Here is a 27,181-nt window from a genome sequence, read left to right on the forward strand (position 1 = left end):
GGAACAGCATGCTACCTGGGGTAGAATGCTGGAAATACCAAGCTGGGGGGGATGCTGCTTGCTTTGGTATCTTGATAAGGACTCGAAAAGGATCCAGTACCCTGCTTGCCCGAGGACCATCACACGCCCGGCTGTCATGGTTTGGGGCTTTGGGGTCAGGGTGCTAGGCTAGCTTCTATATTTCTCCATGCCTGGAGAGGGACTTAGGTAAAAAAAAAAAAAAAATCCTGTGAGATGCTGGATCTCTGTTTGGGTCCCATGAGACTGAAAAGTGAGAATTTACCCTGTGACCTGATTCATCAGCATAAGGCAACAGTTCCTCCCTGGTCACCCCTCTGTGAAGGAGATTGTTACTCCATATGGACTGTACATGTGGCAGCAAAGCCATGCTTCTCAGCTTCTACCACTGAGCCCTTGAGGGCCAGCTGCTCCTTTTGGCAATTGGCAGAAGGCAATAGAGAGCAAGGTGTTTGCAACCAGAGGCCTGCAGCAGGTGGTAAGATACCTGCCTCTGGAGCTCCTTTTGCCCAGCCATGGGTTTCCCCTAAAGCTTTGCAGCAGGTGGTTTCATTGTCTGATTGTCGGTGTATAACAGTTAGCATTGACTTGGTACTGTTCCTGAGAGATCCAGCAATGGTAGCATCAGCCCAAAAGTTCTGCCCTTGAATAACTTGTGGGACTGAATATAGAAAGTGAAAAAGGGGCTGAGAAGTGAAGAGTTAAATCAACGTGCTCATCCCCAGAAGCCTTATATCCATAGTGAACAGGGGCCTATCTATAGCAAGACAGAGTGTGACAGCTGTGTACTGTCTGTGGCTGCAGCTGTCCACAGGCACAGGATCCGTCACTGCATCAGGCTCAGCTGTGCACCATCCAGATGCGTCTGTGGTCCAGCTGCATGTTGGCCTGGGGCTGATGGGACTCAACAGCTGTTTATGTCAATAGTGAAAGGAGCTGGTGGGCCTGGGAGTTGGTGGTTTTCTGCAGGGAACCGCAACTGTGAAATATTAGGCCTGCTATTCCTACCAGAACATATGATGTTGCATGATTATTTCCTGAACAGGGGCTGTTGCAGTACTGAGCACTTCCTGTGAAAGGTTAAGCACCTGCATTTCCCACTAAGGAGAGCTGAGTGTTCCCGACAGCTCACATCACTGAAGAGTGTAGCTTCTGCATCTAGCTAAACAACTTCTCCCTTCCATTTGTTCTGTCTTACGTGGGTCGTACCAACACGCTCTCTGTGCTACCTTAGGGCATGTCAGATGTCTCCAGGGCCGTTAGAGTAGTCAGAATGAGATCCACATAAATCAGTTGCATAATCAGACCAGAATGGGTCCAAAGGAGAGGATCCCAGCTTCTGGTCAGATGGAAAGCAAGGAACGAGGGATTCAAATGACAGGTCCCCACCAGTAAAGTAATGTGAATGGATAGGGGCTTACCTAATTTACAGAGGCTGCCTTCAGATTTTGTGGGTGCCATTTTCATGGCAGAGTGCAGTGGGCCCCCCATGCCTCTGGCTGAGGGGCCCCAGAAGTCCCACCCTTCCCTGGAGATTAACAGATGGCCCATCAGAGGTGAGGGGGTCCCGCCACACTCTGCTGCAAAAATCCCCTTCACCTACCTGGTGGTTCAGGACACCAGAGCTTCCTGCCTGTTTGCAGCTCCCCACTCCCCCCTCTGGCTGCCATTCAGCACCTGTAGGAAGCGCAGAAGTTGTCTATACAGGGTTTTACTTGTGCTGGCACATGAAAGTTTTGTTTCTGTCTCAGTGAATGGCTCTGAAGGGCTGGTGCAAAGCAGACATTTGCTTCTGCTGGAGTATTGCTGTATTGCTCTTTGCAATGTGAAGCTTTGGCTCCCTATTCATAAGGGTACTGAGCTGACCCTCATCCCTCTACCGAAATCATGGAAGCTCTATGACACAACATTTAATGCTACACTGGACTTGCAAACATGCTAGAGGGGACCATCCTGCCCTAATCTGGAAGATGGGCTGAGTATGGCACAGTAGGGCTGTGATTCCCATGCTTCCTCATCAGCTGCTTGGTCATCATGGAGGGATACTTCAGGGCTGGCAGAGCCTAGCTACTGAGTAGCCCACAGGCCTCTTCCTGCGATTTGACCTGGACTTTCTGCCCTGTGGGTACTGAGGGCATTTGAGCCTGCAGCATGCAGTTTCCACTGTAGGGAACTGGGGAGCAGGTTGGCTCCACCAGCCATCCTCTAGGAAAGATATCAGCAGGTCTTGGCAGTTGCTGGCCACCTCTTGCTTGCCTGTATTTGTGGCTGATCTGTTCATGCTAAGTTTGCTGAGGAAAGGGAGCATGAGCAAAAGAAAGTGCTGCTTAACATAATGGATCCTGCACTGAGGATTGCAGCCAGTTGCTAAGGGCAGCATTTATCCTCAGTGATTAGTAGCTACAGGCCTCCTTTGGCTCTGGGTCACTCCTCTCCCTGCTTCTCCCCTCCCTCCCACATGAGTTGGCAAGCGGGTCAGCAAAGCAGGAACTCCAGGGATCTGTGTAACATCAGGAGTGACACTAATTCCTGCAGGACAGCTATGCTGCCTTCCCTCCAGGGAGGAGCAAGGCTCTTGGGCACACAGGCTCCCAGTGGCATTCAGAAGGCAGCAGAAGGGGAGTATCTCCAAGCCTGGGCTTTGAAGACTCGGGCTGCTGGCTTACCAGGAGACAGCAGTTGTGTGCACTCACCCACACAGAAGGCAGTGAGGAGGTGGCCGTTTGGTATTGCGGTGCTGTTGCTGTCTGCTCAGCTGCATTCATGTACTCTGGGGTGTCAAACAGTCTGCAGGCTGGATTTGCCCACAGAACCAATTTATTCGCCTCACTGCACTACTGTCATGGCCAGGGGAATGGCCTACTACAAAATGGTGATCAGTAACAGGAGGGCAAGCGAGAGCTGACACAGCCCTGGTCACCCTCCATCCACTTCACCCTTGGCCCCTGCCACAGCCCTACCTTCCTGGCCACCAGCTCCCACCATGTGTCCCATGCTGGACATAGGGCTGCTGCTGCTCATAAACTTATAAAGTAATAATGGACCTTCTGCAAATTGCAGTAGGGGCCATAATCTGAATTTATCATACCACCTTCCATCTGGAGGATCCCATAGCACTTTGGTGACCACATTTCTCTGGAGATCACTAAAGTGCTACCACCTCTAAAATGGATTTAGATCAGTGATTCCCACAGTAACACTGCACAACAGTAAAAGAAAGGCAGCAAAGAAAAACACAGCATCCAAATAATAGGAATTATAGAGAAGCAGGGCTGGAAGGGACCTCCATAGTTCATCTAGTCCAACTCCCTGCCCTGCCTCCCTATCCAAACCAATCCAAATAAATTGGAAAAGGAAAATATAGTTATTTGGCTTGGGATTTGCTCAGGACAGCAATGTTAATGGCCTTCCCCTTGGGAAAAAGTGACATGGGATTGTCAATGATTGTGAGACTCCCTGGTTTTCCAGCTGATCTGAGAAAAGAGCTGCCCCCGCCCCTCTTCTCCCCCCCCAACCAGACAGTGTCCCTTGCTGGAGCACTGAGTTCAACCTTACCTGAGAAATGAGAAAAAGCCACCTTTAGCAGGACCCCAGCCAGTTCTTGTTAGCATCATTACAGCCCAGAAGGCTTAAGAGTGCATCACTGTAGGATCCACAGATTTAAACCACACCTCTGCTAGCAATCTTCACTCCATCCAACCCTGCAATCCTGGAGAAATTAACCACTAGCTGGAATATCAAACAAGATTGTAAGGCTGCACATTATAATCAAGACCTGGGTACCTTCTATAATCTACCCCACCGTTTTTGGATGACCCTCATTTGCAGTAAAGGAATAACTGTCTTATTAATGACTGGCCCCATTGTTGTGTGGACAGCTGTCACCTGGCTCCATCCATTGCTGAGAATTGTCCACCCTCCCCCACACACTGCCCACACAGAAGGAAGGGGAAGCCCATCTGTACCCAGTGCCACCTGGGTACTTGCTGCTGGTGCTGCACAGCCTGACTCAAGACAAAGGGACACCTGGAGAAAAAGAAATACCAGCAGACATGCTGGACAGGGTTTGGTAGAAGCTCACAGTAAAAGCTGCTTTTCCGTGACTCAGAGGCTGGCTGAAAGTGTGCCCAGTGGTTCTCTCTAGAGAACCAACAATTGAATACCACTCAGTTCCTCCATCAATGTGTATTGATTCACCTCAGGAAGTGTCCTGTGCTCTGGCAGAGCTGAACAACAGGGGCAGCCTTCTCTTCTGGTGGCAGGGAGCAAAGATGTAGAAGGGAGAGGGGAGAACAGAGGTGTAGGGATTTTACAGTGGTGCCTGCTGAGAGCCCATTTTTCCATTATGCAGCGTGGGCTTAGCCACAGGTATCATTGGAGTCAACAAGGACTCATCCATTTACCCAAGATACCCCCCACATCACAAACCAGTTGTGTTGTGCCCTTTGACTGAGCACCGCACAGCCCTTTGCGGATGTTCATTAGCTCTTCCAGGATTGGTGCTTCTCTCTGTTTCACACAGGCAGTTACAGAAAGCATTGCCATCTCCCGAGGCACCCTGCATGGGTCAGACACAAAGCTGCTGGCCAAACCTGGGCATCCTGACTCCCAGCCTTGTGCGTTCGCCATGAAAGCCGCCTTGCTTCTTCCATAAACCAGACCGAGATGGCCGTGTCCTCCATTCCAGCAGCTGAGCCAGAGGAGGAGGAGGCTCGTTCTCTCTCTCCTTCCCTTCCTCCCTCCCTCCCTCCCTCTCTCTCTCTCTCTCCATTCCAGTCTGTTCTATATCCTGCCTGCTGTGGCCTCCCTGGCCCTGCATGCTCTTCAGGGTTGGTCCTTAGTAGCCTATTCCCAGTAAACCCTGCAGGGGACCTAGTAGTACTGTCTTGTCTGATAAAGTGCTGTGGTATTTTTGGCAAGTAGTGACCCCATCTGTTAGAGCTATTGGATGCATTCCTCCCAGACCTCACTGCCAGCTTGAATAATGGACTGTTTTTCTTTATGGGTTTTCTCTCTCTCATCCCACTCCCTGCTCCTGCCCCCCCTCCTTGCTGATTTATTTTGGTAAAGTCTTCTAGTAAAGCAGTAGATCTGGTCCTTAGACACTACATCAACTAGAGGAGTAGGCAGTAGCAGTCCTAAGAGCAGGGGAGGAGAATAGTGAAGGATCAGGACTGTGTGCAGGGCAGAGGGCAGCCACATAAGGGAGCAGGGGGCTAGAGGTATGGCATCTAAGATGGGGAATGGAAACACCCAGAAAGGGATACCTGGAGGTACTGAGATAGTGTGGGATACCAAGGCACAGAGACTCAGGACGGGACCACAAGTACTAGGAAGGGGTTTGCTATGTCTTGCTGGAAGTGGGGGGCTGGAGGATCATGGCATGAAGTCCCACACCAAATCCCTTCTGGGAAGGGACAGTCGTTTGGTAAGAAGCATGGCACTTGAACATGAGGTCTATACAGCACTCATTGCTAGTAGGGACTGCCACCCACTTCATGTGGTACACCGCTTCCCTGACCCATGGCCTACTCTGATGTGACAGCCCTGGGATTCTCCAGGGCCCATCAAGTCCTGAGCTGCAGACCCCTGATCCCTAGCATTAGGCCTTCTCCTGTGCAGAGTTTCTGTTGCTCCCAAATTGTTTCTCTTCTGAGGACCTTGCCCAACATAGCTGGGTTCAATTACCAGGTTTCATTCCTCCAGAAATGAGGGGTGTTGCTTCAGCCACCTCTTCCCACTGGCCTATATCCTATCTCCAATTTTAGTGGAGTGAAACAATGGTGATGATTAACATCCCCATAACCCAGCAGGTCATCCCAGGCTGCACACTTGATGGGAGAAGGCACCTAATCCCCATCCCCTGTGCCAGGCCAGTGGTACCAGCTCATTGTTAATCTTCCTTCTTTTGGTCTTATCTCTGTTTTTCACCCTTTTTGGGGCAAGGGATGCATCTTTCCACATTGTCAGCCAGGCACACAACATGTGTTGGGTTCCTTGAGATGTAAAACATGCTAGTCTCTTGCGACCCTCTCCAGACTTCATTTGCCTGGTTCCTTCTCTGCCCCCACATCAGATTTGGATATCTGACATCAGATTTGGATATCTGGCACTCATCCCTAAAACATCCAGGCCCTCCTGGAGCATTCTTAGCATCCCCACTTCTTGTGGATGGAAGTTCTTCAAAATACTGGCCATCCAGGGTAAGACCCACTCTGTTTGCCTGTCTGGCATCTTGCATTTTGTAGGCGTGGAAGAAATATTGTCCTGCCTGTGGATGCTGCATAATCTTCTGGATGTTACAGAGGATATTTGGCTCTGGATTTTGCCTCTGTGCCAGGCAGCAGTTAGAAGTCCAGCAAGAGAGGAGTGAAGGGGCTAGCTTGGAGACATTGTCTCTCTCATGGTTTGTCACAGGTGCAGGTGTTACAGCAAGAGACAATTTTTCCCAGCAGTTTCAAAGGGCAAGTGAGGGTCTAAGCAAAGCATTGGGTGTCAGGAAATGTGTGTCCTGGCTGTGATGCTGATTCCCCCTGTGAGTTGGGGGGGGGAGGGGAGTGGGGGACTCTCTCCCTCCCTCAGTAGAAAATTTGAGTGATAAGTTGTTCGTGCTTCAGATGGGATTGAGGAGACAGATGAAATCATTGTGGTGAATGAGAAACATGCCACTGAGAGTATTTAAACACAGTTGCACCTTTGGTAGCGAGAACTGGCTGGTTGGTATTTGCCTGGTGCATGCACAGTTCTCCCACCTTGTGCCGTGTGAATGTGTAGCCCTCCAGTGGCTGTGCCCTGCAAGCTGGCTCCTTCCTCCCATCATGGGCAGTGAGTTACTGTTTTGCTCTTGTGGTACGGATTTATCTGGCTGATACGAATGGTCCCTTCCAGCGACAGTCGGAGTTGCAGTATGACAGCACTGTTGTGCTGGGACTCTGAGCAGCCATAAGGAAGGGATCCAGGTGCTGAAATCAGGAGAAGGAACGGTGTGGATGAGCATTTCAGCCTGGACATAGCTGTTATGTACATCTACATCTTGGCATTTTCTTGGGGAGCAGTCAATGATAGGATAGCTCACACCTGAGCCCTGGCAACCCCTCCAGCTGAGCCCTCAGTGCCTTATTCCTCTCTGCTATCAGGCTTTGCTAGGAAAACTTACTCTTTACTGCTTTTGTTATGAGCATTTGCTTTCACTCTTCCTCCCTTTCTCTGCCACTATCAAGCCGCCCCCCCTGTAGCCTCCATGCAGCTGTGGCTGCTGCCTTTGCTGCGAGTCTCTGGAGCTCTCTGCGCAGCCCCTCCTGCCCCCTGTCAGCCCGCCCTGTTCGTACTGCTTTGGCAGAGAATGGACCCTATTGTGTCTCCAGCTACAGAAAGCCTCCAACATCAACAAACCAGGGCTATTAAAATGGACTGCGGTGGGACTTGCTATTCGTTTGGCCTTTCTGCATAAGGGGAGGATTGTATTCCCCTCTCTGAGCCTCTGATCAGGGGCTGGACATTGGCAGCAGAGAGAACTTTCTGCTGCTTTGAAGCTGGCCTGATGTTTTTTCTGCAGCCCTATCCTCCAGGGCTGCAATCTCATTAGATCTCACTAACTAAACAGGGTCAAGCCAGGTTAGCCTGTGGATGGGAGACTTCCCAAGATAAATTCAGGGTGTGGCAGGAAGTGGTACTGACAATCCCAGAGATGGCGCTCTACCCTTAGAATCAGGACTTAGCCGAGTACCCCAAGTACAAGAGGAAGTGGGCTCTTCAGTGCTGGCCCCAAGCTGAGAAACAATACCAATGTGCTAAGGAGTGCCAGTAAACTGGTATAGGGATTGTGACTCTGGATCAGACCTGAGAAGTCCTCTCTGGTGCCTTGTCTGACAGTGGTCACTAACAGATGCTCCAGAAAGAAAATCCCTTGTGCCGTCTTTCATAGGATTACAAGGATTTCCTGGGTCCCTGATATAACAGGTCCCATGTCATAGACTCCTTTATGGTGCCTAATCCAGCTCCATCTAAAGACCAGCTGCACTTTATGTTCTCACTGCTCCTATGGGCAAACTGTTGTCCACTCCTCTGGTGGTTAGAGACCTTCTTGTTCCCATCCTAAATTTATTCATGACCTATTTGTTCTTGGGTCACCCATACCCTTTTAGCTTAAGTAGCTTACCTCTCTGATGCAGTCAAATCTCCTCTCAGCCTTGCCTTTCCTTTGCAAAGGAAGCCAAGCTCTCTTGGTCTCTTCTTGTGAGAGAGTTTCTTGTGCTGGTACTATTCCAGTTCAGATTCATCTGTCTTCAGCATGGATGCCCAGAATAGTGCAGTCCTATACCAGGTGACATCTCATCATGCCTTGTCCAATGGCACTAATGCTTCCCTACCTGTCCTGGAGATAACACATCTGGTACACCCTGACGTGTCTCTGATGGAAACTTCTTCCTAAGGCTAGGCAGCCAATAGACTCTTGTGTCCTGAAGCAGGAAGGTTTATGTTCCATTATCCTGCCTGGTGAAACTGAAGGGCTAGTGCTGATTTATGTAAATGTCCAGCGGATGGGGTTTTTTTGATTGTTTGTTTTTTGTGGATCTTGCTTAGTTCTGGGTTTTGTTAACATTTTTGTAGCAGTGCATTCCATGAGTCATAGATTCATAGGAAAGTAGAACTAGAAGGGACCTCATGAGGTCATCTACTCAGACCCCTGCTCAAGGCAGAATCATCCCTGGCTAAATCACCCCAACCAAGTGTCTGTCTAACTGGTCGCTTATGCTTGTGTGCAAAAGGCCCAAGGGAAGCATATCTGTGTGGGTGAAACTGTAGTTGGAGGTACCTTCAAGAATGTGTAACTATTATTACTACCTTGTGCCACCCAGGGCTGGAAATGGCACAGCCCATCCTGCTATTGGTTGGGAGAAGACCACGTAACATACAGCGAGGCTCGGAAGATGTGCTCTGACTATGGGGCCACTCTGGTCACCATCACCAACAGGTGTGTGTGCCCCAGGGATCAGCTTTATTAGCACAGCAGTTTGGGTTCAGTCAAGGGGAGATTCTGAGTGCTCCATTACTGGCATTTGTCTGTCTGAGCAAAGGACAGGGAGCTGGGACTCCTTGTTCACAGAGAGTGACCCTTGGGAAAAATCAGTTCCCTGCTGTATGCTATGCAGGGAATAGACTAACAAACACACTTTCTACCCATGATTGAAGGCTGTTGGGGGACATAGCAGGAAGTATATAAGGATGTGGACAAACCAACAGATTGCAGCAGAAGAAAAGCTGCTCTGCAGTAACTGTCCATTGTGTCCATTCTTACCCCATGGGGAGGAAGAAGTCAAATCATATAGTAACTTAGCCCTGTTTCACTGAGGACTAAATTGCCCCAGTTTAGATTTCACTTACCACAGGGTAATAGCAGACACATGGATTGGTCAAGTGTGTCAGCTGCTCCCACCTCTTTTTAACCCAAATTAATTTGCAAATAAACACAGTCATTTGTTTGTCCATGCCCTAAGACATCCACCTTGTGTGACAGCTGCCATCTCAATTGACACTCGGGGTTGGTCTGGGAGCTCCCAGGGCTTAAAGTCAGAGTTCCTGTAGCTTGAGCCGTAACATACCTGGAGGATATTGAACAGTAAGGATAACTTGTGTTCTCCCATGTTAGGTTTGAGCAGGCATATGTCAGCAGCCTCATCTATGTCTGGGAAAATGAGTATTTCTGGACAGCGCTGCAGGACATCAATGAGACAGGCTCTTTCCGCTGGCTGAGTGGTGATGAGGTCATGTACACCCACTGGAACCGCGACCAGCCCGGTAAGGACACAAATGCTAACTGGCTGGGTTGGTAGGGTGTACAGCAGGCCCAGAAGGCAATAGTTCCTACCCCAGGGTCCCACTACATTCCACCCCCCCACACACTAGTGGTGCTCCTGCCTCCTACAGGCCTAAGCTGCCTGCCACTGTCCAGAAGGCAGAGAGAGGGACAGTATTATGGCCAGGAACTAATGGGGAGATGTGCAACAGACTAATAATGGCAACAGACTAATAATGGTAGCCTGCCTTTCTCTCTCTCTCTGAGGTGGCTCCACATCTGCATGGGTGTGGACCCCAATTATCTGGGGAGCTAACTATGGCAGCACATGGGGGTAACTAAGAGCCAGGTTTGGAGCAGAACTAAAGAACATCCTCACAGTCCAGTCTCTTTGTCTGTGAGGGAATCTTCCACAGTTGCCCAGCTCTGGAGCTAGCGAGCACTGGACAGTGGACCGACCTTTTCAGGGAACTATCTTTCACTGGCTTCATGGTGGGAGAAGGGGTTCCATTTTACCTCCCCAAAGAAGAGCATTGGTGCCCTTGCCTCCCCTCCTGGGCCTCCAGAGAACCAAGGGCAGCAATAGATCCTTCCATGCTCAGACAAGGGCTCTGTCCTGTCTGCATTCAGGCCCACACCCTCTGGGCTCTCGGGGATCAGTTGTGATCGCAAGGGGCCTGGAGATTGATCTGACCCTGGCTGATGATAGGAGATGATCATGTCCTTCTGTCATGGCTTAATCCTGATGTCTTTTCCCCACTTCTGTAAAAAATTATAGGTTATGACAAAGGCGGTTGCGTTGCCTTGGCCACCGGGAGCTCCGTGGGGCTGTGGGAGGTAAAGAACTGCAGCACGTTCAAGGCCAAGTATATCTGCAGGCAGAACTTGGGCACCCCAGTGAACCCCGATTTACCGGCCCCATACCCCACACCCAGCCTCACTGGTTCTTGCCCTCAGGGATGGAGTTCAGACCCCAAACTCCGACACTGCTACAAGGTAGGTAAGAGAGGAAGGCAGCAAGGTGTCCATAGCCCTGCCTCACCTCCTAGCTGTCAGTCGCCAACACAGAAAGGCTCTTTAGGGCTATCAGGAAAGCCAAGCTGTTTGTAGAGGACGCAAGAGTGCCACCCAAAGCAGCAGAAGTAGCAATTGTAAGAAGCAGTAAAGAATACAAGTTACTTTGTATCAGGGGGCTTTGTTATATGGAAGAAGACAGGGCAGGCAACCCCACCTGGTTAGTGTGTCACACACATGCGCATCCTCCCCAGGTGCTCAAGGCGAGCTATGCCTTTGAGCCCCTGTTCTGCATTGGACAGGCAGGGATACAGAGTCATGGCAGTCTGGGGAAGGCTCTTAGAGGTTCTTGTGGACAAGACCGGCAATGGAACTCCCACCACTCAAAACAGTTACAAAATGAGCATCCTCCCATCCCCTGCCCTGCTCTCCTCTCTGGTTAGAGGGTCAGGGAGGGTTGCCTTGGGCAACCCAGTGCTGCTGTAGATGCTGGACTCCTCCAGGAAGGTAGCTGGATCCTGAGCAGGTAGTGGGGAAATGTCCCACCTGCCACAGCCTGGGTCTATAGAGTACTGATTGCAGGAGAGGTGTAAAGGCAGGGAATACTTGCATCTCCATATGTGTGTCTCTGTTGTCATTATGGGGGATGGAAGGAAGGGTCCCTGTGGACTCAGGGTTAGGTCTTCAGGCCTGCGCCCCATATCCAAGACTCGATGTGGCAGTCTGTGAGGTATTACAGCTGGACAGGAGAGTATTTACAGCAAAAAGTATTTGGAGTGACAGACAAGGCATTGTTAGTTCTTGGGACATTTCCAGTCCCTGGGTCTCTCCTGTGCCCCTTGGTTGCACCCTCATAGATGTAGTGTGATTCTGCTGCAACTTGGCATGTTTCCATATGACCTGAATTGCTTCAGGCTAGGAATGCTCCTAGTAGCTCAGGATACTGCTGACACCCAGAGCCTGTTTCTTCCTGGCCCTGCACTTGGTGTCTTTGCCCCTGTGAAAAGAGGGTGTGATGCTCAGCCACTGTAGACCTTTGCACCCGCTGCATGTGAAAGGGGTAGTCATGCCCCTGAAGAATGCCCTGCCCATGGACAGTCTCACCCCTTGTTACTACTGGTGAGGGGACAGACGTCTGCTGTGGTGTGGGGTGGCGGGGGCAACTTCCAAAGGGGGATGTTTTCTCAGGATTCCTGCTGGGGTGGGGGGCTTCTCAGTGGCTTCAGGCCACATTCACACTGGGGGTAGCTCACCAGACAGCACTTTGGGGGAGACACCTCACAGGACACCTTCAGCTGTCAGCAATGCAGTCAGAACCTCTCCTTGGAGCAGAGCTTGGGGTAGAATTCAACTTTTTAGGGATGTCTGCAGAAGTGCCAGGAGAGCAGGTTGCTTAAAGGTGCAGTGTGGATCAAAGGCAAAGGGGGAGTCCACAGACTGAGGAAGGGGAACAAATCTAGGCTTGGGCAGAGCCTAGTAGGGGTGGGTTGTGTTCTTATGCCCTCTCATCCCAGCCTGTTGCCAGAGCCCTGAACTGGGCTGAATTCTGCTGACTCCTAGTACATGCAAGGCAATTCCTCCTCCTTGCAAGGTACCATAGATACTTGAGGCAGCTTAAAAAGCAGTGGGGGCAGCTTCAGGGATATGGTGCTGCATGGAAATTCAGGTCTCTGGTCTACAGAGGGTGCACATGTTGCTGAGACTCCAAAGTTACTGTAAAATCCCTGGCATTGGCCCATGCCTGAAGCCAAACTCCTCAGAGAAGCTAGGAAAGGACTTAGCACCTCTTTGTGTGTATTTGCCTCCACCCCAGGATTAGGAGTAGAACAGAGCAGCAAGCCCTCTCCACCTTCTTTCTCTCTCCAGGTGTTCCACTTTGACAAGCTACAAGACAAAAAGACCTGGATCATGGCTCAGCTGTTTTGCCGTGAGCTTGGGGCACAGTTGCTCAGCTTGGGCAGCTATGAGGAAGAACATTTCATAGCCAACACACTCAACAAGATTTTTGGGTGAGGACTAGGTTGCAAGAAGTGTGTGTATGTGTGTGCATGCATCTATACCCTGATGTGTGTGTGTGTGTGTGTGTGTGTGAGTGCATGTGTAGGCTTGGACCATGTGCATTGGGTGTCTGTGATTGCATGTGCATGAATTTGCAGCACCTCGTGTGTGTGTGTGTGTGTGGGCATGAGGATGTATGTCTCTTTACATGCACCTTAGTATGGACAAAATGGGCTCCTATACGTGTATAAGGAGGCTGTAATTACAGTGCATCAGAGCTGACTTAATTAATAGAATCTGCTGGAGCGTGGTAATTACCGCTCTCCAGCAGACTCCCACATGACGTGTATCAGCATCCTCGCACTGAAAAATGGCAGCGAGGCACTTTAAACTAAAGCTCATTTGATGAGCTTTTGTTCAAATCACCCCACTGCCACTTTTACGCGTGGGGACATTGATATATGTGATACTCTGGGTGCTGTTAATTAGTATGGCTCTCAGAGCTGGACTAATTAAAGCAACCCCCCTCACGCCTATAAATGTCGAATATGTCCACTTGTCTGTGTGTGGGTAAGTTCAGAGTGTCGCTTGGTGGCTGCATATGTATACGTAAATATAGGAAAATGAAACTACCTTTCTAATGAGCTGCTGTAGAGCTCCCTTTTTGGCACCCCTGCCCTTGCCTGGGCACATGCTTCTGAGCACATACCAAAGCCAGAAATGCAGCAGTCAGGCTGCTCCACAGGCATCCCTGCAGCTGCTGTCAATCACTGTGGAGACCATTTCAGAGGTGACTGCAGAAGTCCATGGGCTTGGTGCAGCAAGGTGGCTGGGTGGTACATGTGTCCTGGAAGCAGCAGGGATGTGGTAGAGACATACCCTCAAAGTGTCCTCATACCTTCTTCTGCTGTTGACCAGTCACGGTTCTGTATTTGCAGGGCCATTGGTCCCATCCCATCTGGCATTCCTTATTCTCTATATTTCCTATACTTGTGTGCACACAGATATATGTTTGCCAGTGTACCAACATGTTGGCTGGGTATGTGCATGGGCCTGCATGTTACCAAGGCATGCGTGCATGAAAGCAAAAAGTGTAAGTGTGTAAATGTATGTTTTCTTCACAGGTAGTCCTGGAATAAAACTGCCTAGGTCTGTATGGTGAAAAGGGGGCTAATTAGTGGCTAGGAATGGACATTTGTGTGGGCCCCCATCTATGGCAGATGGGCAGTGACCAACGTTGTTATTGCAAAACATCTGAGACAATTTAATTCGCAAACCAATAAAGTAGTCCTGCATTCTTGCCTTCAGGATCCTTGGTTCAAGCATAAATAAAATTGTTAATTAATGTACTTTAAATTTGGCATTTATACAAACACAGATCTAGCAGGGCTTAGCTGCTAGTTAGGTAGGCTCTGTTCCCTTTTCCCCTTCTTATCATGGCATGTGCTTTCCCCAGTGAATCAGAACCAGAAATCCATGAGCAGCACTGGTTCTGGATTGGCTTGAATCGGCGGGACCCCACCGGTGACAGGAGCTGGCGATGGAGTGATGGCCTTGGGGTGAGTGCTCTGCGCTATGTGCAGCAATGGATGCTAGATCAGCTATGATCTCCTAAGCACATGGAGCTGTCACATGCTGCAATGAGACTCATGTGACATCTCATTATGGATAGATAGACAGGAGCCACTTCACCCCAGACCAGTGAATGAATCCAGCCCAGTCAGGGAAACATCAGTAGTTCCACACCACTGGTCAGTTTTGGGGGGGCTTAACAGGAACCTTTGAAATTGCAGGGGGAGTTTTAGGAAGGCAGAAGGTGATTCTTATCCATGTGGAATGTGGCCTGGACACCTGGGGGGCAGCACAAATCAAGTCTGCTGGAGCATGGTAATTACCACACTCCAGCAGCCTCCAGCACTTCATGCATCAGTGTCTCCACCCTGAAAAATGGTGATGGGGACACTCTAACTAAAGCTTGTGTGATGAGCTTTAGTTAAAGCACCCCTGCCATCATTTTAAAGTGCAGGGGTACACAAGATGCTCCAGGTGGTTTAATGAGAGTGGCTCTCAGAACTGCTCTAATTAAAACCCCCCCTCCTCCCCCCATCCCAGAGCACATGTATAAACACCCTAAGAACCTGCATGGACACCACTAGCTCCCATGGAGCAGCAGACTCTAATTCTCCCTGTCTTACTTGGCCATCAGTTTTATTACCACAACTTCGATCGCAGTAACCATGATGATGATGACATCCGTAACTGTGTGGTGCTGGACCTGGCATCCTTGCAGTGGATGCCTTTGCAGTGTGAGTCACAGCTAGATTGGATCTGCAAAGTACCCAAAGGTAAGAAGGGGAAGAACCCCTGCAGGGAGGACAGGGTGGGTAAATCAGAAGTGGTGAGAACTAATGGTGAGAATACAGCATCTCATCAGTGGGTCTCAGTGTACTTTTCAGACAGTGTCTCTTTCAGCCTCGCAGCACCCCATCAGGTGGCATCTTCAAAACACAGCAACCAGGCTCCTCAGGGCTCCTTGTTTGGCTTCTGCCAGCAAGCTCTGGCTGCATTCTCTAGCAGACATGGAGCTACGTCTGGGTCTTTATTAAGTCATCCCTTCCAGGGCTGATCCAGGCTTGCAGATATCTGAGGAGAAAAGGTTTTGCCTTTGGAATGCATCAGACTGAGGCAGGGTAAAAAAACATCTGCCAGTACCTTCCCTTGCACAGACAGTGCACTGAGAAATGACCCATGTGTGACACATGAATCATGTCCCTTAGTGCATGACTGGAGGGAGTACAGATCCTGTAGCAGTGTGAACAAAGAAGAACTGTCCCAGGACAGAGTAGAACCCAATTGGTGTGTGAAGAAATTTCTGGGGAAGAAAGCCCTGCCCACCACAATGCTTGCCTCAAAGCACTACATGTGTACATAGATACAGGTACAGACCCTTCACATTATGCACCCCAAACACTCAACAGGGTATCAACATACTTACAGAGGCCTCTGGAGTGGAGTATAAACATTCCAGCAAATCTACTAAAGTCTGTTTGCCAAACGATTTGGCTTATTTTTATGATAAAGCGGTTTTGTTTGAACGGAAAAATAAATAGCTATCTCCTTCTGGTCTCTGTTTGACTATGCATGGCCTGGAGACGTGTTTAGACAGACAGAGAGCCCTTTATTAAAATACTGGCTGTGCCTTACTGTAACTGTTTAAATCATTGTGACCCCACACAAGGGTTTGGAGTAGGAATAGAAAATCCTGTATCTATTTGTCTTTAGCAGCTGAAAATTTCAAATTCATCAAAGAATTTTGGATCAAATCCTTTAGGCACCTTTAAAATCTGGAGGTGCTGGTTGCTCCTCAACAGTTTAAAGTAAAAAATGCAATGCAACTTTACCAAGCCTTTATCCTCAGTTCACATAAAGCACATATTGCATCCTTCCTAGACTAACAGCATATGGCTACAAAGTAAAGGCTGATTTTTTTTGACGCATACATTGCACTCAAATCCAGACCCCCCACACCTGCACCGAGGAAGCATCATGTTTGCAAAGCCAAGCTCTCACAAATTACTTTCATTTGATTTGATAAAAGTCTTCAAATATCTGAAGGACAATTTTAAAGAGGATGGAGATGGGCTTTTCTCCATGGCTGTGGATGGAGATGGGCTTTTCTCCATGGCTGTAGGAGACAGGACCAAGAATAATGGCCTCAAGCTGTGGCAGAGGAAATTTAGGTTGGAGGCTTTTTGAGATTGTTCCTACAAAAGCAGCTGGAGCCCAAAACTTACCAGGGACTTGACCCCCCAAAGGGCTGGAGCCTGGCCTTGCTACGGGGATAAAATGATTAAAAGTTGTGGGAGATATGTCAAAGGTATAATTCCTGGAGCCTTTGTCCATGTTGGAATGCATCAGCACATGGGTTGATTAGCAGAGCTCTACACACACCCACAGCCCCTTCTTCTTCAGTCTCTTAAGCTGTATTTTTATGGAAGGTTTCTGTTACCATTATAAGCCATGAGAGTGGATCTCGAGAGTGGTTTATTTATATACATCCTCAAGTCCTTGGAGAGCAAAAGGGAGTCTCTCGATGTAGTTTCATCTCTTCAGTCTTCCAGGATGCATCTCTCTCTCTCTCTCTCTCATATTCTGTTCTTCAGCAGAATCTGGGGGCTTCTGAAGGCACTTTGGGCAGTAACAGGAACAGAATTGCCTTTTCTAAAGGTGGCTGGAGAGACTGAAACTGAGAAAAGGAGCACCCAGAGCTTTGTCCCATGGGTGCCACCCCACCAGTGTGCAGAGCTCTTGTAAAAGGTTGGCCCTGGATGCCAGTGTTTTTAATCCTAATCAGCCTCACTGCAGGGCAAGGTAGAGGCACACTGGTAGGGCAGCACTTGCTGCTGCTGCAGCTGTCCAGGCAAGACTTATCCTGTAGAGCTGTGGAGAGCTTTACTCCTCTGGGCTTTCAGTCAACACCTTTCCCTAGAACCACATTTCTGTAGGGAAATAAAAATGTTCCCCTACCCATCACTGCAGACACCTCTCCAAGTACTGACGCTGCTGTAGAGCAGGTTGGCCCACCCCGCACTGAGGAGCAGAGCTAGCCCATGTCAACAGGCTCTGGAAGGCAGATGAGCTGTAAGAGCCAGAGAAAACTGCCATCAGCGAAGGATGCCAGGTTCAGGAGGTCTCTGATTTAATTGAAACCCAGTTGGAAGTGATTCTCTCAGCTCTGAACTGGAAGGGAGAATTTCCCACCCTGCAAGATTCTGAGCCTTGGAGTCTTTAGGCCAGAAGCTGAGCCAGCCCAGGGATTTATGCTCCCTCTCACTCACTCCCTTCTCTTCTGTGTTTGAACAGGTGCTGACGTGAAGGAACCAGAGATCACCACGCAGGGTGTGTTACCAATTTGCCTCCAGCAATTTACAGACAGGGCTAAGCAGCCAAGCTCATCCACCTTTAGGTTCTTCTCAGCCTTTACAAGGAGAGCTCTGCTGTCTGCTGATTGTCAGCAGCCAGGCAGAGCATTAAAAAAAGACAGAGAGCCAAAAGTAGGATGAGGTTAGCAAATACATGTCAGCTACAGATGTGTGTTGATCCTTGTGGGGGAGCTACCCAGGCACCTTGGGTGTTTTTACATGTAATCCAGGGGGAGAGGGTGTGGGGAGGGGGTTAATTAGAGCAGCTCTTAAAACACCTGCATTGAAATGCCTGTAGTGTCTCATGTATTCAGCATCCCACATTTCAAAATGGTAGTGGAGGCACTTTAACTAAATCTCATAACTAAAGAACACTCCAGCAGGCTCAATTAATTGATTCTGCTCCCACAGGTTCTAATCAGAACATGTCAAAGCACATGTATAGGTACCCCTTATGACTCATTCATTACTGAGTGTCTGAGAAGAAAGGGCAGTGTGCTAGCAGCTTCCATGCGAGTGCTGGCCTCCCAAACACAGTGAGCTTGCTCTGAGCCTACTCCCAGCATGAGCATTTGTCAGCACTTACAGGCAGTATGGCTTACTTACAGCACTGCTTCAGAAAATGCCAGGACTGCAATGGCAGTGGGAAGAGAGCTGAATTAGCAGAGCTAGGAGGAATGAGACAAGACTGGTATCTCAAGGCACGCTACAAGGCAGGACTGAGCCTTGGCAGTGCTGTACCTGGGGCATGTCTAGACCAGCAAAAGCTGATCTGTAGGTCAGGTAAGGAAAATTGGCAAGGCTAGAACAGCACAAGGTGCAGCAGATAAGGATTACAGGGTTTGGCAGAACTGTAGGGAAGGGCTAGGCTTACGGCAGGGCCAGCCACTGGTCAGGATTATGGGGTCCTGGGTGAGCTAGGAGGCACTGGTACAGGAGGGTGCTTGTGGGTCAGGGCTGAGGGACATCTGCAGAACTGTGAGGGGCAAATGCAAAGCAGGTTCTCTTCCCTACTATCAAGGCCATCCAGCCATTCTGGGTTCACCAGGTTCACCTGTTTTGTGCTTCTTGTTTGCAGGGAGCAAAGAGTGGATTAAATACCAGGATGAAGAATACAAATTCTTTGAGCATCACTCAAGCTGGGTGCAGGCCCAGCGTATCTGCACCTGGTTCCAAGCAGAGCTGGTGTCTGTTCACAACCGAGCAGAGCTGGATTTTTTGGGCCAGAATCTGAAGAAGGTAGGAGTGTGTGGGCCATCACAAGCCTGTCTTCCAACTGCACATTCATTCAGTAAGAGGCAGATCTGCCCCACTGAGGAGAACACGTGCTCTCATTTTGGTGTACTCTGATTATTAGGGTAATGCTTCCTCTGTTTGTGAGGCTGGAGCAGGGACACAGGCCCTGTTGAGCACCAGCATGTACTCTCATGGGTTTTTCCTGTCCAGTTTTCTCCTGCGTATCCTTGGCATCCCTGATTTGGCTTTATCACACAGCTGCATGTTTTATGACCTGGGCCCTCAGGCACAGTGGCAGAAGCTGGGAGCATCTTGGCTGGTGGCAGTGGAATTAGGCTGGATTTACCCCCATATAGCTGGGAGTAGAGCCTTGCCTCCTGGCTTGGCCTTCATCCTGGGGTACTTTGTACTGACTGATGCATGAAGATGCCAGTGCTGCTATCGGCACATCTTAGGCTCCTCCCAAGGTGCTGCAAAGCAGGCGAGTGCTGAGCCTTTTCCCATCTTGAAGAAGTCACTTCTCCCCTTCAGGAAAAGGGGAGCTGTGCACAACCCATCCTGCTGCTATTCTGCTCTTTCTCCAGGCTCCTAGCCTTTAGAAGTCATGGAGGAGCTACAGGAGGCAGTGTGGCTGCCAGCCAGACTCAGCCAGCCCCATGGGGATGGCTGTACCTGCATGTGTCCACAATGCATTTGGTCTCCTTGTGCCTCTCTCTACCTGTGACTCTAACCTGTGTCATGTTTGCCAGTTCTCCAGAGGCCAGGAACAACACTGGTGGATTGGGCTACACACGTATGAAAATAATGGGCGATTCAAGTAAGTCTGTGGAGAGGGGACTGACTTCAACACATCCCCCCACAACATGCACACACACATCCTTCTACTCTCCCTCACCTTCCTTCCTCCCTCCATGTCCAGAGAGGATCGTGTCTTAGCACAGGTAAAACCTGGAACCCCTTGAAACCCTGTGTGGAACTCTCATCATGGTGAGGACACCAGGTTGGGAACCCAGGCTCCCCTACCCACTGCAGTGAGAGCTACCTGCGGCTGGCGGAGGGCTGGCAAGGGATCTTGTCTGCCTTCTTACTGCCTACACGTTTCCATCCTCAACCTGCCCTCATGCATTGCATCCCCATCTTTCCGGCAGTGAAGGGAGAAGGAGATGCAGCATATCGAGTTCAGAGGGCTAATAGCCAAATAAGAAGTCCAGCTCCACTCATCCTAAGCAGCAACCCAACAGCCAGACCCCTTCTCTGGTTGCATTCAGCATGCATGCTCTCTCTACAGCCATTGCCTGCCCTCTGCCAGCTGGGTTAGCACCATGTTTACCTTTGGTACATTGGGTTCCCATCTTCCACCCATAATCTCATGCAGACAGCACCAGCTTCATCACCTTTTAACTGGCTTTCATCCTGAAAAGCCTAAAGGATTGAATCAAAGCCTCGGGGTCTTGAAGCTGGAGCCTCTGCTACCCAAGTTGAATGTCCCAGCTCTGCTAGCCAGTGCTGCATCAGGTTCATTGACATCTTGTGGCCCAGACACCACTAGGAGGAACCGGAGTCACATAGGGGAGCTGCAGGTAGGAGTAGAGGGAAGCACAATCTTTATAGGATATTAATCTTGCCTGAATTTCCCATATGTATGGTGTTCAGTGTTGGGCAGAAGCCCCTTTCCCACCCCCTCCTCTTCCCTTCATTCCTGTTTTGTTCACTTCTCAGATGCATCCCCTCTGACACTACTTTCTGGGCTCCTTGGCCTTAGGTCCTGTACTGAGGGTGCCTGGCAGGGCTGAGGTTCCAGTGATGTGCTGGAGCCTGCCTGGCAGTGCATCTAGCAGGGAGCAGTGGTGACACACATGTATGTCAGGGCTGTTCCTGGGCCCATTTCCAGTGCTGGCAAAGTGCCCTTACAATTGCCCCTGGGCACATCTACACAAGACACTTTACTGCACAGTAGACTAATCTACTACACAGTAAAGCATCACTGTCTACACGTGTATGGCATTTACTGCACAGTAAATTAGTCTATTGCACATTTACCTAATCCCTGTAAATACAGGTACTAGATTAACTGCACAGTAGCACTTGTGTAGATGCTGACTGGGAGCAAATTTACTCCCAGTCAGCCACACCAGCAGGTGGCCACAGAGGATGAGAGAGTTCTCTATCTCCAGTCCTGACACTGCTTAGCTCCTGGGTCCCCCCAGGAGCTGGGAGTCAATCAGTGCCAGGACTGAGAAACTCTAGGCTTCCCTGCTAAGCCAGGGAATCACTGGCAGCTGTCCCACTTACGGGGCAGCTGCCAGCACTGGGCAGGGATTCCCCACCCAACAAGGGGCTGGCTGGGACCTGTCCTACTCCTAGCGCAGCTGCCAGCAAGCCCCTGTCTGGCCAGGGATTCTCTGCCCACCAGGGGGCTGACTGGGACCTGTCCTGCTCCTGGCAGCTGTCCCGGGAGCAGGACAGGTTCCAGCCAACCCGTGCTGGGCAGGGAAGCCCCACTGGGTATGGGGTTTGCTGGCAGTTGTGTGTCCTGATGTGCATAGGGCCAGGAGAGTTCTGCCAGCTGTAGCAGCAGCAGTCTCCCTGCCCCATGCACATCAGGAGACCTCCTGATGTGGACAGGGTTGGGAGACAGCTGCAGCTGCAGCTGGAAGGGCTCTCTTGGCCCCATGCGCATGGGGACTGGCCCTCATTCCTCATGCCAACCCCCAGGCTAGCACCCCAGGGGAACCTGGAGTTCCCCCTGGCTGCTGCAGTGGGGCAGAGCAGGGCAGGAGCAGCCCTGTATCAGGCTACTCCCATTGGGAGTAGATTTACTCCCAACAGGGTGCACATGTAGACATGCTCCCGGGGAAGGCTTACTGTGCAGTATTTTACTGCGCAGGAAGCTTATATCACATTAATAGCATGCATAGATAAATAGCATGTGCAAAATTACTTCTCAGCTATTCAATCCTGCTGGTGTCTCGGTTTCTGTAACCCTCACCCACCGTCCCTCTGGATTAGACACAGTCCAGGCCACATGAGGGACAGCAGCAGTAGTAGGCACCAGCCAGTTTGTGAAGCAGGTAGAGTTCGTGCAAGAGCAGCCACTGCGTGAGATCATGGTATTCCCAAGCATTTGGTGTCCCAGCTAATTGGATGCCTTCTCAGAGGGCTTGTCTGCACATGGTAGAAGTTAATCTGGAGCAAGGTAGCGTGTGAATTCTTACATGGATTAGCTGTTGCTAATTCACTCCACAGCACACACCCTTTCATCCTGAAATCAAAATGCCAAAAAGGCCCATCTGAGCCTGATGGCCCACTGAATTAGCATGGAGAAGGCAGGCTAGTGTCCATAGCCAATGGCACAAGGGAGTGATGTGGCCAGCACCATGCCTGACTGACTTTGGACTTCCCAGGCACTTAGGCCATGGCAAGCTAAGCTGTCCATATCAGAAAGCCCCTAAAAGCAGTTATGCCTGCTCCAAAAGCTGCAGGTTTAGCCTTGGCTAAACCTATCACAGGTGTAAATGCCTGGAGTTCATGCCTAGCCTGCTCATCTCTGCCCAGCTGTCACAGTATGGTTTGCTCCTGGCTTATGTCTCAAGGTTCCCCTCTCCTGTTACGTGTCTTTGGCCAACAGGAACTTGGCTAATTCAAAGTACGGCACTCTTACTCCAGAATAAGTAGGTTCACACATGGAGTGGAATGGGAACAGCTGGTGCAGAATAACTCCCTGTAGACATGTCTTAAGAGCGTCAGAGCCCACATGCCTGGTCTGCGGAGTTACAAGATCCTGTTTCCCCTTTGCACCCAGAGCAAGGATGATGTTGCCTACCATTGCCTTTCACAGGTGGTCTGATGGCTCCCTACTAAATTTCATCTCATGGGCACCAGGCAAACCCCGGCCAATCAGCAAGGACAAGAAGTGTGTGTATATGACGGCCAGCAGAGGTGAGAGGTTTGCATATGGATGTATGGGTGTTTCTTCACTGTCTGGAAACTGTTTGTTTGACAGCCAGATGGGGAATCATACCTGTGCCTGTTTTGATATGGCTCTCCCTCAACAGGGAAGACAGCCACATGGACTGCACTGTGGGCTAGCTACTCCGGTACATCCCCAGGGCTTCCAGCAGCCATGTATAGCCGAGGTTAAAGCTGGCTCAGGTGTTCCTGCCAGTGATGCCATCCCCTTAGCAACAGTGCAGATACAAGACAAAGAAACAGCCCTCCTAACAATATGTAACCACATTCAACAACATTTCTTGTCCTACCCCCAAGCCCCCACAAGTTGGCTTAGTACCATTACCTCCACTTACTGGCAGGAGGACTGAGGCCAGAGATGGGGCAACCAACACTTTTGTGAGTGTTATGTGATTTTGAGGAGCCCAACAGGAGACACCTTGGTCCTGATTTTCAGAGGTGCCTGACGCCTGTGGCTGCAGCCAGAGAGAGCTTCAGTAGGTCCATGTGTCAGGCTTGGAGTCGCTCAGCAGGGACACCCAAAGCTAATGACGACTGTTGAAGCTTTGGCCTAAGTCATTTGCCCAACAGCTTATTGACTGGAAGTCACTGCTCTGCACTAGCCAGGTCCTGTGTAACTTATGAGGGATAGAGGATGCACACTATCTGGTACAGCCATCCTCCATGCGCTCGCCTTGCCTGAGCATGCCTGTTCCAGATGTGCCAAGATGATGGCTCAGTGCTTGAGGGAGCTGGCACTTTGTCATCATCATGCTCATTTCCATAGTGCTGCCTCTACCAGTTGGGGTGCAAGATTGCAGTAGAACAGGCCTATGCATTCCTTTCCTCTGCAGAGGACTGGGGAGACCAGAAGTGTCTGACTGCTCTGCCATACATCTGCAAACGAAGTACCTCCACTGCCATGAAGCCCACCCTCCCACCATTGCCCACTCCTGTTCCTGGTGGCTGCGCTAGAGGCTGGATCCCATTCTTCAGCAAGGTACAACAGGAGGCCTACAGACCCAGCATCGGATTCTGGTCGCACTTGTGTGTGCTTGTTTATGTTCAAGTATTTACATTTGCAGAGAGGCATTTTGCAAGGCCATGAGCCTGCAGGCGTGGGTTGTGGCCCCTTGGGGGCAGCAATGCTGCAGCTGCTGTCTGCACTACCTAGCTGTGGGATGGATTAGAAAGGAAATGCTGCACTGGAGGTGGGAGGAGAGGCACGCAGGGAGGGTGAGTGTGTATGCAGAGCTGGGGCGTTACGGTGTGCGTGCATGAACAGATGAGAGGTGGGGTCCAGCGTGGGTGTGAGTGTGGATAATGTAGTGATCAGTGTCCGCATGTGGGATCAGTGTTTGCATGTGGGAACGTGTGATTGTTCCAAGATCTGCCTGCCATGTCCGATCCCATGGGAACATCTAGGATGCTTTCTGAGGCTGTGGAGGTGGGGAAGGCTGGGCTGGGGGGAGTTGACGGAGAGAAATTGTATGTAAAGAATTGAGGGAGGGTGTGGGAGGATACTTGTGTGGTGAAGCAGGGAGTTGCATGGGGTGGGAGGTGGGGTGAGGATGTGGCTAGGTAGGGGATACAGGGTGCTTGGTTGGATACAGGGATACAGGGTGCTTGGTTGGGGGTGTAGATGCACAGCTGGGAGTGAAGTGTCTGTGGATGGGGATAAAGATGTAAGAAGTATATGAGAATAGAGTTAAATACTAAGACTTTTTACCAGGGGCAGAGAGGAGGGGAGGGGAGGGAAGAGCCAGCTGCTGAGTGCATTGCTCTCTGGGACACATTACTCATCTGCCCTTGGCCTTGCCCAGTGTTTCAGCTTCAATGGCCACGACAAGGCAGAGAAGGTGACCTGGCAGGATGCAAAACAGGCGTGTGAGAGCCAAGGCGCTGTGCTGGCCACTATCTCCAACTACCTCGAGCAAGGTAGGGCCAGGGGGTTTTTCTGCTGCTGCCAGGGCTCTGCAGTTTCAAAAAAACTGCAGGATCAAAACTGCTGCCTGGGAGGAAGCTGGTCCTAGAATGCTTTGGCCCTGAGAGCAGAGCATGTCCTGGGTGCAGTAGCTGTTCGGTTAAGCCATGGGGCCAAGTGCAGGGACTCATGCCTCCTTGGAATAGCTGGTTTTCTCTCTCACCTCCATACTTTCATTTTCCAGCTTTTATAACGTCCCGGCTTCCAAACATAACCTTTGACCTTTGGATTGGCCTCCATGATGCCAAGAAGGAGTTCCAGTGGGTGGAATCCGAGCCGCTCAGATATATCAACTGGGCCCCTGGGGAGCCCTCTGGATACGGCAGCTCCACATCCAGTGAGAAACCAGTGAGTGACTCCCATGGCCTCTTGACCTGTCATTTCAGCCTAGATCAGGCCAAGGTTCCATCCGGCCTAGTACCCCATCTTTATCAGTGCCCAGCACCAGCTGCAGTGGAATAATCTGCTCCCCGCAAAAGCCCTCTAATCTGCAGGAGTCAATGATCTGCTTAAGCACTGAAGCATACTTCAGTGTTATCTGCCACTCCTTGGTACCCACCAATAGGATCATTGCCCCCCATCCCCCAGTGCTACTTGGCTAAATCGTAGCTGACAGGGGAAGGGACCATCTGCAGGTGCTTGGGGAATATGAGCCCTGGTGGGGAAAGGAGCCAACTTCAGGGGAATCGCAAGAGCACTGGGACCTAAGAAAGGGTGGTCTGGCAGTGAAAAAGTCTGTTAGGAGAGGGGTTGGGAACCCTATTCCACAGGATAATTAAATCAGCTGAGAGACAGCTAATTAGCACATGCCTAGCAGTGTGTCTTTTCAGCATGGTGCTGGCTGGTGCTTTGGGAATATTAGGGTGTCAGCTAATCTCTTCACTCCAGATCTGTTCTTACAACCCATGCAGTATAAGAAAGACCCTTGTTTAAAAGAAGAACAGCAGAACATACAGTTTAGGCATCTGCACTGGCAGTAGGAATGGGCCTTTGTCCCCAGGGCCTCTTCCACTTTTGCCTCCTCTCATGCTACCCACATGCTGTCCCCAGGCAGTGAGATTGAACCAGGACAGAGAGGGGTGGTTCAGAAAAGAGCAGTCTTGAAGGGGCTCCCAACAGCGCTTGGCACACCTGAGGAGGAGTCAGGCTTATGGCCTTTATGCCAACCTGCCCTCCACCATCCCACAACTGACAGCATCCTAGTTTGGCCTCCAGCTCAGCGTAAAGCAGTTTCCAGGGGTGCTGCTCCTGGAAGTGATCTGGCAGGATGCAAAACAGGCGTGTGAGAGCCAAAGCGCTAGAGCTTTGCTTTGTTCCAGTCATGCCCCATGCACTGGGGCTGAGAGCAGGTGCCACAGAGCTGGTGCCACTAGAGGAATTAATCCTTGGAAGGTGGAGGATCCCCAGCTAGGTGGCAAAGCCAGCTCTCCCCCCGTGGCAGAGCATGGCGTTGCTGTCCTTCCTTTCAGCTCCAATCAGTGAGGTACAAATACTTATATAACGAACCTGTTCTGAGTGCCTCCACTCCCAATAATCAAGACCTCTGCCCCACTCCTCCTCAGACCCCAAGAATTGCCAAACACCTCTAGGGCTGGTTGCCCCTGTTTGCATTGGGAAATGTCAGAGCCAGAGTGGCTCCATCTGCTGTACAGGGTGTGATAGATGTGTCTGGAAAAGATGCCTCTGGAAAGCCTGTCCAGGCCAGTGGGCACAAGAGCTGGCTCACACCATACAACAGTATGCTGCACTCTCTGAGCCAGCTCAACCAGCTGGCTGCCCTCCTCCAGTGAACAGAGCAGGGCTCACAGAGGTAGCCCTGACCCTGCTGGGTGCTGTTTTGCAGACTAACTGTGCTGTGGTTTGGCACGGCGCCCCTCCCCACTTCACCGGCCGCTGGGACGACAGGAACTGCCTGGAGGAGAAGCATGGGTTTATCTGCCAGCGAAGCATAGGTATGGAGCAGATGGCATTGGGTTGGCAGGGAGGGCACCTGCCAAGAGAAGACAAGGACAGTGCTGAGGTCAGAAATGAGCTGTGACCTGGTGTAGCCATCTTCCGCTGAGATTAGTGCTGGCTGGAGCAAAGCCCAGCTGCAGCCAACAATGAGCCAGGCAGGAGGCTGTGCTCCAAGTCAGCCCTCACTGTTCAGCCATCTCTGGTCTCTATAGGGTCCCCACTTAGTCTGGTTGCCCTGCAAACATCACGTATGTTTCTGGTGCTGACAGTCCAAATCCAGCTGCAGGTTCCCCCTGGGAAGCAGAGAAT

General features: G+C 50.6%; 1 protein-coding gene across 1 annotated transcript in view; it reads left to right on the top strand.

The window, feature by feature from the left end:
• MRC2 (mannose receptor C type 2) overlaps positions 1-27,181 on the top strand; it is a 109,240-nt gene that overhangs the window by 69,725 nt on the left and 12,334 nt on the right. The window contains exons 10-23 of the mRNA XM_006259206.4: positions 8,877-8,992; positions 9,668-9,816; positions 10,593-10,810; positions 12,695-12,837; positions 14,283-14,385; positions 15,033-15,171; positions 17,690-17,725; positions 18,827-18,987; positions 19,734-19,801; positions 22,823-22,923; positions 23,787-23,932; positions 24,756-24,870; positions 25,101-25,264; positions 26,760-26,868. Of these exons, the coding sequence (XP_006259268.2) occupies positions 8,877-8,992; positions 9,668-9,816; positions 10,593-10,810; positions 12,695-12,837; positions 14,283-14,385; positions 15,033-15,171; positions 17,690-17,725; positions 18,827-18,987; positions 19,734-19,801; positions 22,823-22,923; positions 23,787-23,932; positions 24,756-24,870; positions 25,101-25,264; positions 26,760-26,868 (1,768 nt within the window). The remainder of the gene's footprint in view (positions 1-8,876; positions 8,993-9,667; positions 9,817-10,592; positions 10,811-12,694; positions 12,838-14,282; positions 14,386-15,032; positions 15,172-17,689; positions 17,726-18,826; positions 18,988-19,733; positions 19,802-22,822; positions 22,924-23,786; positions 23,933-24,755; positions 24,871-25,100; positions 25,265-26,759; positions 26,869-27,181) is intronic.

This window comes from Alligator mississippiensis, chromosome 4 (assembly GCF_030867095.1).
Source record: "Alligator mississippiensis isolate rAllMis1 chromosome 4, rAllMis1, whole genome shotgun sequence".
In the NCBI taxonomy this organism is placed as follows: Eukaryota; Metazoa; Chordata; order Crocodylia; family Alligatoridae; genus Alligator; species Alligator mississippiensis.